This window comes from Zootoca vivipara, chromosome 2 (assembly GCF_963506605.1).
Source record: "Zootoca vivipara chromosome 2, rZooViv1.1, whole genome shotgun sequence".
In the NCBI taxonomy this organism is placed as follows: domain Eukaryota; kingdom Metazoa; phylum Chordata; class Lepidosauria; order Squamata; family Lacertidae; genus Zootoca; species Zootoca vivipara.
In genome coordinates this window covers 52,395,718-52,409,461 of record NC_083277.1, presented here as the reverse complement: position 1 = coordinate 52,409,461, position 13,744 = coordinate 52,395,718, and the positions used below count along the sequence as shown (strand labels likewise).

General features: G+C 41.2%; 1 protein-coding gene across 1 annotated transcript in view; it reads left to right on the top strand.

Moving 5' to 3' along the window:
• The window catches only part of GRM2 (glutamate metabotropic receptor 2), a 40,940-nt gene that overhangs the window by 26,891 nt on the left and 305 nt on the right, over positions 1-13,744 (top strand). Inside the window, exon 4 of the mRNA XM_035108061.2 lies at positions 9,779-9,953. Coding sequence (XP_034963952.2) covers positions 9,779-9,953 — 175 coding nt within the window. The remainder of the gene's footprint in view (positions 1-9,778; positions 9,954-13,744) is intronic.

Sequence of the window (13,744 nt, the reverse complement as noted above, 5' to 3'; positions counted from 1 at the left end):
TCTCTTGCTGCGAATGAGGGTGGAAAGTAGCCTATCCTTATTCTGTTGGATGGGGAGAAAATAAGGGGGAGGGGTTGAGCAGATTCACGCCGGCTGCATTCACATGGCAGTTTGTTCCATTTTCACGACATTTTGCTAAGTTCCACATTGCATTTGAGCTTTCACATGACATAAAAGCCACTTCCAGAACTATAGTGGACTATTTGACTTCCTGTCAGCTTGCCCTTTCAGTCTCCACACTATTAGCAGAAGCATACCTGGGGGATGGCGGAACCGTCCACTGTCCCTCAGACCTTGTGGGGGGCCGAACTATATTTTTTTTTGGGGGGGGGAATATGAATGAATTCCTATGCCCCACAAATAACCCAGAAATGCATTTTAAATAAAAGGACACAATGACTTGTTGGGTGAATCTCAATCCCAGAACCCTCTGAAGCAGAATTTTGTGGAGCAACAGGGAGAAGGAGGAATCTGTGAAAATTGCTACCCCTGCTTCATTTTTGGGGAAAGTCCCTTGGACAGATCAAGAGCCAAAACAGAAGCAAAACCCTGAAGGAAGATATTTTGATAAGGCACAACAAATGAGCATTTCTTCATTTCTTAGGTTGTAGACTGATAAACTGGAAAGCACTTTAGAGAGAATCAGTTCACATAATAATTCTTCAGTGAGGGATAGCTGACATTTTCAGTGATCTGGTTGCGCTGAATTTCTGAGTATTCCATTTCATATCCTGATCCCAGCTCATAGCTCTGAAAAAAACTTGATCAGAAAAGATTGGAGGCAATTGCAATCTGGACACACGTTGGAGAATTGCCAGAGATTTGGCCAATGCACTTAGAGGTGACTTGTGTTGAAAATTATTGAATGTTTGTAAGCATGCTACTGTTGTAAAGAAGACACAGCAATTCAGCTATTTTGTGGGACTGTGGGGCCCTTTCCACCCCCGCAAATGTAAAGTTGCTTAAAGAAAACCCGACAGATTGTGTCAAAAATAGCAAGTTGCATAATTTTTCAAGAATCGTAGAAGAATGTGCATTGCTAGCAATGAACATCAATGGTTATCTGCAACTGGGTAATTAGGGACGGGGAAATAATTACTTTCTGGACCTTAAGGTAATTTTTAAAATGAGTACAATATTTCCAACCCTCCATTCCTGCTGCATCAGTCTCTCTGGGCCTTACTGCTACCCTGCCTTTGGTGTTTGTTTTGCTAGAGAAACAGCAGCCCCCAGTGGCTATCAATGTGCTATGCAGAGGTCCATTTTCAATATCTGTGAGTTCCAAAGCAGAAAACAGTTTTAATTGTTAATAATGCAATAATCGTTAATCGTAATAATAATAATAATAATAATAATAATAATTTATTATTTATACCCCGCCCATCTGGCCGGGTTCCCCCAGCCACTCTGGGCGGCTTTTTAGTTGGATAACTAATTTAATCAAACCAACATACAACTTACAGGTTTACATTTGAGCTTGAGTAAAAATGCAGCCTTTTACCATATACAAAGGCAGTGGTTTTCATAGAAACCTCAGATACATTAAAAAAATGTGAAACAAATTTGCTTTAGCTGGAACCTAGACTTAAGATATGAAAAGGAACAGAAAAGGGGTTCTCTGCCAAAATTCAAATGAATTGTTTTCAATGGTTACATACCTACAGTATTTCTGTTCAAGACAAATTTGTTCTTGAGGAGCAATACTTCTTGGACAAGCTTAATGTTCGTACTACCTTGGTTTACAGTTTAAGGTGCTTTTGCATTATAATATGGTTCTGGGTTTTTTTAATCTTCTGGATATGAAAGCTAAGCAGTCTCTGTTGTGGCCTTGGGAGACGTTATCCTTCATAAAATAGGGATTGTGGTGTTTGATCTACCTGTTGGGCAGGGAGTTAGGTTTATGCTTTCTTGCAGCTTCCCCCAACTGGATTTTTGTTAGGGCAATTTAACTGGAAAAGATGAGGTATCTGAAAAAGAGGTGCAGGAATTTGTCACTCCTTTGGACTATTGCTAATGTCATGGGTCTTGCTAGTCTGCTTGGCAGGTGGGTATTAGGAACACTAGATTAATACACCCAACATTCAAACCTCCATCATTGAAGCCCCTTCAAAGGTGTTGACCAGGCATCCCCAAACTTTGGCCCTCCAGATGTTTTGGACTACAGTTCCCATCTTCCCCGACCACTGGTCCTGTTAGCTAGGGATCATGGGAGTTGTAGGCCAAAACATCTGGAGGGCTGCAGTTTGGGGATGCTTGGTGTTGGCAGTTTAACCCAGGGATGGGCAGGCAGGCTTCTGGGATCTACTTTATTCTTTGCCTGGAGCTTCAAGGTTCACCAGCTGGAGTTGCATGCAAAATAGGGGTGCATGGTGGTGGAATTAAGTTAATTAATTCTGATCATTAAGGAACAGGATGCTCTGAGCACATGGCTCAGACCATGAATTTGTTTCCACTTTCAGTATCAGAACTGAGCTAACCCACAGATCCACCACTAGCTTGAAATGTACCTATTGCCCACTTCTGGTTTAATCCATCCTGTGGCAACATCTCAATTTAGGCTGGCTTCCATCTTCTGTAGAGATGGGTCACTGGTATAGGGATAGATACTAAGATCTGGTACTGCTAGCAGACACCTGTTCCATAAGGTCTTCGGTTAAATGCACTTGGCATTTCTGAGAGGCTTGCAGAGTCTTCAGGGAGCTTGTTAATATGATGCTGTGAGAAACTTTGGAACGATGCCTGTAAGAAACTTGGCCCAAAAGGCACCTTATTAGAGCTTTCTGATTTCTGTAAGAAGTACCTGTGTGCTATTAATGGGTCCTGAATAGCACAGCTCCATTGAAGTCACCCGGGAGCAGGGACCTTGCCTGCATGAAATGTGGGAACTTGAGTTTGTAATTTGATTAGGCTAATGGTAAAATCCTGCTATGCAGCTACCTTCTGAAGTGCTGAGTGACAGGGTCCTCTGTGCCCTCAGCTCCCAGAATTACTTTAAAAAGTACTACAAAACTATAAAAGCTGTTATAAAACATTGCTGCCATCCTCCACCTCCCCGTGCATCTCTCCCCAACTGCTTGTTAGAGCCCAGCGTAGCACCCAAGCATGCTCATGGCTGGTTCAAGACATTTTGCTGCCTGAGGCAAAGCAGCAAATGCCTCCACCCCATCAAAGTCAATGGAAGAAAGCCCAAGGCTGGCAAGTTCCTGTGGTGCCCAAGGCAGAACATCCCTGAGGCAAAAGTGCCTCCTCCCAATCCATGGCATTAAGAATGCAACAATAAATTAAATAACCATCTTCTGTGCTTTCATGACACCTCAAATCTGCCTGAGGTTGCATCTCACTCAGCCTAATGGTAGGGCTGGCCCAGTAAAAGCTTGGATGTGTATCTAAGACTGCCATTAGCTGTCCCACTTTGGACACCTCTCTTGTGCTGCACATTTGACCATCTCTAAATAATGTAGGACCCCTGTTTCATCAACACTTTGCACAATATGACATGTATGTTGTCCCAATATCCATCCCAAATTCTGAAACTAGAATAACTCAAGGAGAAGTTTCTAAACACAAAGGTGTTTAATATGGCAAGGCAGCAATTAAAAAAAAACAATTTACAGTATGTTCACCCCATCTTTTCTCCAAAGAACTCACTGCATAGTTCTCATCCTCACAACAACCTTGTGAGGTAGACTCATCTGGGAGAAAGACATGGGTCATTCAGTGCATATAATTGCAAGTCAAAAGGCAAATTGGGGTGGAGGGGTAAGAGACTTCTGTATCACATACTCATCAACAAATAAGCTCACAGGAGAAATTAGGTGTGCAACAACTGTTTGCAAGGTTTGAGCCTGAACTTGAATGTTGTACTTTTGCAGCCCAGGAAGCTTGTTGTAAAGTTTTAACCCTACTAGTCCAGCAAACTGCTAAAACCTAGTAGTGGCAAGAGACCCACTGTCTTGATACTACATTGCAGGGTCTCCACTTCCTGAGCTTGGGGTGGTGATAGAGGAAAACAGCATTTCTCTCATCTTCCCATGTGGGATCAGACTAAAGGACTTCCCTAGGCAGGAAATTAGAATGACATTTTCACTAAGCCTGCCAAATACCTGGTCTCAGAAGGCTCCAAAGCAAGAGGAAATGTTTCATCAGAGTTTTGCTAGAGGGTCAGATCAATGACATTTCAAGCCTTCTTTCATAGAAACTTGTAAGAGTGGTTTAATAGCAACTGTACAATTAAAACTACCCCTGGACTTGTGGAGGGATTAAGGGCTGCTTCTTACTTTGCATCTTGTATTAAGTTACCAGATAGTCAAATGCATAGAAGTATTTGCTTTGCACAAGTTGGGAATGGCAAATATGCATTTAAATTAGTACAATGCTGTTTTCCTAAACCAGAATTAATGATTTTTAAGAAAAGCAGTAATATTTATTAACTTGTAAAGCTAACATGTGCTGTGCTCTGGGGAGCTATCACTAAGAAGTATGTTTCTACTCCTTTGCCAGATAACTGAGCCAGTCTCAGCTAAGTCTTCTTCTTCTTCTTCTTCTTCTTCTTCTTCTTCTTCTTCTTCTTCTTCTTCTTCTTCTTCTTCTTCTTCTTCTTCTTCTTCTTCTTCTTCTTCTTCTTCCCCCACCCATCTGGCTGGGTTGCCCCAGCCACTCTATCAATCATTTATACTCAGCAAATCTTAAAGAAACAATGTACTTACCCCGTAGCTATTTTTCTGGGGGAAACAGGGGGTACACAGAATATATGGTATGATGCTTTCTCGGTTGGCACATCCATTTGTTTTGTTAGGGAAAGGGTTCCTTTGTCTTCACTGTTCTCATTGTGGGAAACTGTAGTCAAACATAACTATGCATGAGTGCTAGTTAGTGCATGAAGAGGTTAAGATCACAGAGTTAGATTCATAGACTCAGCTAGGTTATGCCACCTTTCCTCCAATGAGGGAGGAAGTGAAGTCTTCTCTTTCTGTTTCCTCTCTCTTATTGTCTTTTTTTAAAGAATGTTATTACATTTTCAAATAAACCACATTCAACAACAACAAAACAAGTACAAGAATACTTGGCTAGTTTAGATGTATTCAAGTCTCCAGGGCCAGATGAACTACATCCAAGAATATTAAAAGAACTGGCAGAGGTGATTTCAGAACAACTGGCAATAATCTTTGAAAATTCCTGGAGAACAGGCGAAGTTCCAGCAGACTGGAAGAGGGCAAATGTTGTCCCTATTTTCAAAAAGGGGAAAAGAGAGGACCCAAACAATTACCGCCCAGTCAGCCTGACATCAATACCAGGAAAGATTCTAGAGCAGATCATTAAGCAGTCTGTGAGCACCTAGAAAGAAACTCTGTGATCACTAAAAGTCAGCATGGGTTTCTGAAAAATAGGTCATGTCAGACTAATCTGATCTCATTTTTTGACAGAATTACAAGCCTGGTAGATGAAGGGAATGCTGTGGATGTAGCCTATCTTGATTTCAGCAAGGCCTTTGACAAGGTGCCCCATGATATTCTTGTAAAGAAGCTGGTTAAATGCGGGCTAGACAATGCTACCATTCAGTGGATTTGTAACTGGCTTACTGACCGAACCCAAAGGCTGCTCATCAATGGCTCCTCCTCATCCTGGAGAGTAGTGACTAGTGGGGTGCCACAGGGTTCTGTCTTGGGCCCAGTCTTATTCAACATCTTTATCAATGACTTGGATGATGGGCTTGAGGGCATCCTGAGCAAGTTTGCAGACGACACCAAATTGGGAGCGGTGGCTAACACCCCCAGAGGACAGGAACACACTTCAAAATGACCTTAACAGATTAGACAACTGGGCCAAAGCAAACAAGATGTATTTTAACAAGGAGAAATGTAAGGTGCTACACTTGGGCAGAAAAAATGAAAGGCACAAATACAGGATGGGTGACACCTGGCTTGAGAGCAGTACATGTGAAAAGGATCTAGGAGTCTTGGTAGACCACAAACTTGACATGAGTTAGCAGTGTGATGCAGCAGCTAAAAAAGCCAATGCAATTCTGGGCTGCATCAATAGGAGTATAGCATCTAGATCAAGGGAAGTAATAATACCACTGTATTCTGCTCTGGTCAGACCTCACCTGGAGTACTGTGTCCAGTTCTGGGCACCACAGTTCAAGAAGGATACTGAAAAACTGGAACGTGTCCAGAGGAGGGCAACCAAAATGGTCAAAGGCCTGGAAACTATGCCTTATGAGGAACGGCTTAGGGAGCTGGGTATGTTTAGCCTGGAGAAGAGAAGGTTAAGGGGTGATATGATAGCCATGTTCAAATATATGAAAGGATGTCATATGGAGGAGGGAGAAAGATTGTTTTCTGCTGCTCCAGAGAAGCGGACACGGAGCAATGGATTCAAGCTACAAGAAAGAAGATTCCACCTAAACATTAGGAAGAACTTCCTGACAGTAAGAGCTGTTCGGCAGTGGAATTTGCTACCAAGGAGTGTGGTGGAGTCTCCTTCTTTGGAGGTCTTTAAACAGAGGCTTGACAGGCATATGTCAAGAATGCTTTGATGGTGTTTCCTGCTTGGCAGGGGGTTGGACTGGATGGCCCTTGTGGTCTCTTCCAACTCTATGATTCTATGATAAATAATTTTTGATCTCCTTTTACAATCTCATCTCCTATGAGTCCTAATAAAAAAGCTTCCAATTTTTTGGGAAAGGTGTATCTAAAAATCTTTTTCAGTTCATTATATATCATTTCCCAAAATCTTTTAACTTTTTCGCATGTCCACCACATATGATAAAATTCACCCTCTTTATCCTTACATTTCCAGCATACTTTACTACTCATTCTATACATCTTAGCTAATTTTACTGGTGTTAAGTACCATCTGTACATCATCTTCATTACATTTTCTTTCAAGGCAGTGCATGCAGTAAACTTCAATGTTTGATTCCATAATTTCAACCACGCAACATATTCAATATTATGCCCAAAATCCTTTGCCCATTTTATCATCACATCTTTTGTTAATTCATCTTTCGTATACCATTCTAACAACAAATCATACATTTTTGACAACAATTTCACTCTGCCTTCCAACAAATATATTTGAAATTTGGACCTTTTATCTTCAAAACCTTTTTTTTAAATCACTTGTTAAAACATCATTAACTTGGTGATATTGCAACCATCCAGTCAAAACATCTTTTATCTCATCATATGGTTTCAACTTCCATCCCTTGTCTGATTTCATCAAAATCTCCTCGTACGTGGCCCTCCTCCTCTCCATATTTATTTTTTAACCGTCAATACCGCCACTGGTGAAATCCACCATGGGGGTCTTTGTTTCTAACAGCAGTTTATTTCTTTCCCACACCTCATATAAAGACCTTCTTATCACATGATTTGTGAAACCTTTGTGAACTCTTTTTTTTTATCATACCAGAGATATCCATGCCAACCAAATCTGTTGTCATAACCTTCTAAATCTAGTAAATCCGTATTTCCCAGTGTTATCTATTCCCAATGTTATCCATTCTTTTATCCAACAGAGACAGGACGCTTCACAGTATATCCTCAAGTCTGGCATAGAGAATCCACCTCTTTCTTTTCTATCAACCAAAATTTTATATTTTATTCTTGGCTTCTTCCCCTGCCAGACAAATCTTGACAAAATTTTCTGCCATTCTTTGAATTGTCCTGTCCCTTTGATTATAGGTATCATTTGAAATAGGAATAACATCTTGGGTAATACATTAATCTTGACTGCTGCTATTCTTCCGAGGAACAACAACTTCATTCTATTCCATGTTTCTAGATCTTTCTTTATCTCCTTCCAAACTGGTTCATAATTATCATTAAATAGATAAACCAGGGTCTGCTGGTTTCTCTTTAAGGTTTCCAGACTCAAAAGAGAGCAGGGCAATTAAAGGCACAGAGGTCCTGTCCACTATTGAGTCTGGCAACCCTAGTGTTGATGTGTCTCACGAGAGGAACATAGCTGCCAAGTTTTCTCGCGAGGAAGCCTATTCAGCATAAGGGAAAATCCCTTTAAAAAAGGGATAACTTGGCAGCTATGGAGAGGAACCAACTGGTAGTTGAGATCATTAGCTTTTTTTCATTAAGACTAGCTTTCTCTTTCTACACACTCATCTTGGTAATTCCTTAATCTGTTGAAGGATTCATTTTGTTTAAGAAATATATATGTATATGTTCACGAAATCAGCTGAATCTCTTGACAGTTCCTGAGTCTTTGTGATAATAACTTTCAATTCATATTTCTCATTTGTTATATTAAATCCATTTATATGCCATGGGAGTTGTCTTCCATCAGTATGGGGAATGTACTGAGTGCAAAAACTGCAGAGGTACCAGTATATTAATTTTATCAGAAGACAGCATGCTTGTTTCTTAGCAATCCAAAGGCAGAATTTCAACTTCTTCCGCACCTTATGGAAGCCAATGAGTTAGTGTACGTAGAACTAGATTGCAACAAGGGAGATAAAGTAAAACATTTTAAAGTTGATTTAAAAAAATAAAATAAAAAAATATCCATGTAATCCAAATAACAAAATAGAACTTCATGACACAAACATAAAAATTAAATTGAGCCAAACCAAGGGCAGCATGTGAATCCTACATTCACAGGAAGAAATGATAAATCTGGTTGTCCAGATATTTGTGATAATACAGACAGATAAGAGAACAACAATAAGAAATGAGAGAGCAAAAGGTGAGGCACACATGACTTAAAATATATGCAGGGACATAAGCCTATAGCTGAAACCATCAAATATATACTAATACATGACTTCCACTTAATTAAATGAGGCTTAATTCTGAGTAGGGATCTATGGGATTGCATTCCTGAAGGATATGTTTCAGGATTTCATGGGCTACACTCCTATTACTTCAGGCTACACTGACAACTAACTAACTTGTTTAGTGTGACATAACCTTATATGGACAAGTGTGGTTTTATAACTGTACACTCCTACACATGTCTACTCAGAAGTAAGCCCCACTGAATTTCATGGGGTTTGTTCCATCATCTGGCAAGCACCTATAAGATAGCAGCTTAAATCGGTTAGTCTTAGTTAGACTGCTGACAAGGGACCCAATACATGTCCAGCCCTAGGCGGAAACAACTTTTTTCATTTGTTTTATTTTCAAGAATGTGATTGGGTTGCCCTTTTAATTTTCCCCGTGTCCTTTTTTAAAGTTAAGCGACCAGCACTGTAAATACATTGGGTTAGTAAGGTATGACTTTTGCCCACATGCCAAAGAAGCCAAACCTTGAAAGAAACCTTCAGAAATGCACATACCCTTAGGAAAACAAGAGAATGATGGTTGGTAGGAGAGACTGAAGAACTCCTCAGAGTGCATTGCATAGGTTTATACAATTTGGGAAGATTTACTGAGTGAAGATTATGCTTCTTCTAGTTTAGAATCAAATGGTACTTGCCTAATTCTCTGCCAGTTGGAAGCGTGTACAGTCATACCTTGGTTTAAGTACGCTTCGGTTTGAGTACTTTCAGTTTAAGTACTCCGCGGACCCGCCTGGAACGGGTTAATTCACTTTCCATTACTTTCAATGGGAAAGTTTGCTTCTGGTTAAGTACACTTCAGGTTAAGTACAGACTTCCGGAACCAATTGTGTACTTAAACCGAGGTACCACTGTACTTGGGTAGTTCCTATGTGCGGGGGTACATAAGTATGGACACATGTAAACACCACACTTTCTTTTTCTTTCTTTCTTTCTTTACCTTACAGATTGATGCACTGTTTTTCTCTCTTTGCCTCTGCACAGGTCCAGACCACCACCATGTGTATCTCTGTTAGCCTCAGTGGCACAGTGGTCCTTGGTTGCCTCTTTACTCCCAAGTTACATATCATCCTCTTCCAGCCCCAGAAGAATGTCGCCAGCCATCGTGTTTCCACCAACCGTTTTAGTGTGACCGCTGCAAGCTCCAGCCACTCACATGGTGAGTAACATAGGATTTCCCCCTAGGTGCTGTTCTCTGCATTCTGAATGGCTCATTGGGGCCTAATAAAATAAAATAAATCCTTCCAGTAGCACCTTAGAGACCAACTAAGTTTGTCGTTGGTATGAGCTTTTGTGTGCATCCACATTTCTTCAGATACACTGAAAGAGAAGTCACCAGACCCTTATATATAGGGGCCTAATAGCGATTGATGGATTCATGAATTTATTCAATCCTTATTTACAACATCTAAGCTACTTCCCATCACCACACAGTGGTGATGAACTTTATAAGCTATTAAAAAAATTCCTTCAGTAGCACCTTAAAGACCAACTAAGTTTTTATTTTGGTATGAGCTTTCGTGTGCATGCACACTTCTTCAGATACAGTGAAATGGAAGTTTCCAGGCACTTATGTAGAGAAGGGGTGGGGAGGGGTGGGGATGGGGAGGGGGGATCACTCAGAAGGGTGGTGGAAATGGGTGATTGACTGACTGATAGCTGTTGATTACCGCAAACGACTGCAAATGGTTTTGCATGAAAAAGCAAGGGTTGAGATGGCTGAAGATCGCTTATCATGTATAATGAGATAAAAATCCGATATCTCTGTTCAAACCAGGTCCCTCCATGGTTTTGAGCTTGGTGATAAGTTGCAATTCAGCAACTTCTCTTTCCAGTCTATTTCTGAAATTCTTTTGTAGTAAGACAGCTACTTTGAGGTCTTGTATAGAATGTCCTGGGAGATTGAAGTGTTCTCCTACTGGTTTTTCTGTCTTCTGGTTCCTGATGTCAGATTTATGTCCATTTATCCTTTGGCGTAGGGTTTGGCCTGTTTGTCCAATATAGAGAGCTGAAGGGCACTGTTGGCATTTGATGGCATACACAATGTTAGAAGATGAGCAATTAAATAGTCCTGAGATGGTATGTTGGATGTTGTTGGGGCCAGTAATGGTGTTGTCTGGGTGTATGTGGCAGCAAAGTTGGCATCTGGGTTTATTGCAGGCTCTGGTACCAGTGTCCATGTTAAGTCTGGTGGTTGTATTATTGTGGGTGAGGAGTTGTTTAAGATTGGGTGGCTGTCTGTAGGCAATGAAAGGTCTTCCTCCCAGAGCTTGAGAAAGGGAGCTGTCATTGTCCAGGAGAGGCTGTAGATCTCTGATGATGCGTTGTACTGTTTTAGCTTGGGAGCTGTATGTGATGACTAGTGGTGTTCTGTTATTTTCTTTTTTGGGTCTGTCTTGCAGCAGGTTCTCTCTAGGTATCTGTCTGGCTCTGTTGATCTGTTGTTTAACTTCATCAGGTGGATATTTTAGTTCTAAAAAGGTTTGCTGTAGATCTCTTAGGTGAGATTCTCTGTCTGTAGAGTTGGAACAGATGCGGTTGTAACGTAAGGCCTGGCTGTATACGATGGATTGTTTGGTATGTTTGGGATGGTAGCTAGAAGCATGTAGATATGTTTGTCGGTCAGTTGGTTTTCTGTATAAGGTGGTGTCTATATGTCCATCCTGTATTTTTATAGTAGTGTCCAAAAAATGTATTTCTTGCATAGATTGGTTCATTGTTAGGTTGATGGTGGGGTGAAAGTCATTGAATGTCTGGTGGAAGGTTTCCAGGGTCTGTTGTCCATGTGTCCAGATAATAAAAATATCGTCAATGTATCGCAGGTACAGGAGAGGTTTGAGTGGGTAGGAGTTAAGGAAACGTTGTTCTAAATCTGCCATGAAGATGTTGGCATACTGTGGGGCCATGCGGGTGCCCATGGCTGTGCCGCTGATCTGGAGGAACAGGTCATCACCAAATTTGAAGTGGTTGTGGGTAAGGACAAAGTGGCAGAGTTTGGTAGCAAAGTCCGCTGTGGTTATATCTGAAATGGTGTTCCTTATGGCTTGTAAACCATCATTGTGTGGGATGTTGGTATATAGAGATTCCACATCCATAGTGGCTAGTATAGTATTGTTAGGAAGATTGTTCAAATATTGTATTTTCCTCAGAAAATCTGTGGTGTCACGTACGTAGCTGGGAGCACTGATAGCATATGGTTTCAGAACAGAGTCCATATAGCCGGAAACACCCACTGTAATGGTGCCAATACCTGAGATGATGGGGCGTCCTGGGTTTCCTGGTTTGTGTATTTTGGGTAGAAGATAGAAAGTTCCTGGCCGAGGTTCCGAGGTTTTTTTATTTTTTATTTTTTTTATTATTTTACTTCGATCCAGACCAACACGGCTACCTACCTGTAACCAGAACTTTATAAGCTATTATTTATTTATTTTGTTTTATTAAATTTATACACCGCCTTTCATCCAAATATCACAGGGTAGTTTACAACATAAAAACATAAAATACATAGCATAAGAATAAAAGTGAATAACACCCCCAGTTGTGTTTTGTGATGAAATACTTCATCTTGTCTGTTCCAAGTCTACCATGTTCTGCAGCTGATCCACTGTTCCTATGCAAATGCACCATTTCCCATGAGATTCTAACACAGTTATTCACCCATGAAGGTGGGTGCTTCGAGATGGGTCTTTATTGTAGGATTGGAGCTCCTCCTATGCATGCTAGTTTGTTGAATTGCCCACATGCCCGCCCCCACCCCACCCCACCATTTAATCTGGACCCACCCTTTCCAGGGATAATCTGATAAGCAAATGAACAAACCTATTCCCAACTATCCATTTGCAAATTAAGCTTCTCCCACCGTAATCTGGAAACACCTGGTGACAAACAAAATAATTTGAGGGAGTGAAACATCCAAATCTAAGGCTACTGATTTTGGCACAGGTATAAACTTGTGTGTTTATGGTAAAGTACATGGCTACAAAGACAGCTTGGTTTTGCTAATCAGCATTGTGCATGTTATACTTTGCAGTATGCAAACAGTATAGATAAGCCAAGAACGCATTTCTATTAATGACACAGAGCATTTATTCCCTGTTCCCCTGTGAAGGTACACTTGGGTAGAAATGCCATGGGGCCTGCAGTTCAGCCATTACAACTCGGTTTCAAAAGCAGGAAACCAGTTTGGCTTGGGCTTGTTTTCCTGGTTCAGATGTCATGAGGAACTCCAATTTAAAACAAGCCAAAACCTCCACACCAAGGTTGGCATGCGAGAGGGGAAGAGGACTTGATCCTGGCACCCATTGTTGGCTTCCTAAGGCAATGGTTTCCAGAGGCCTAGAATGATAGTCCAAAACAGGCCATGGAGTGTGGCGAATCTTCTACTCTCCTAATAATACCGTAATTTTTCTTAGCTGTGTCCAAGTTCTAACAAAAGGGTGTGTTATTGCTAGATCTGCTACTTCTCAGTGGCAATATATGCTACAAGAAAATGTGGTGACAAACAGCATATTGCATTCCCTTGCTACTTGTGTCCATTTGCACAGAGACAACATGTGATCAGGATTTTCATATAAGCAGCGCTTTGCTGTATCAGATCTGAGGGAAACTCCCATTATCCCTGACCATTGGACGACTCCCTCACTCCAACCAATCAGTGCCCCGAGAAGCCCACAGGCAGTGTGTGCGCTCTGGCTTACATCACGGTGTTCTATTGCACCAGAAGTGGTTTAGTCATGCTGGTCACATAACCCAGAAAGCTGTCTGCGGACGAATGCCAGCTCCCTTGGCCTGAAAAGTGAGATGAGCGCCGCACCCCTTAGTCGCCTTTGATTGGGCTTAACCATGCAGGGGTCCTTTACCTATCTTATGATGAAGACAGAGCTGTGCATATTGCATGGTATATAAATAAAAGCTCTGAACAAGTCAACTCAGTGTTGACTTGTTCATCAG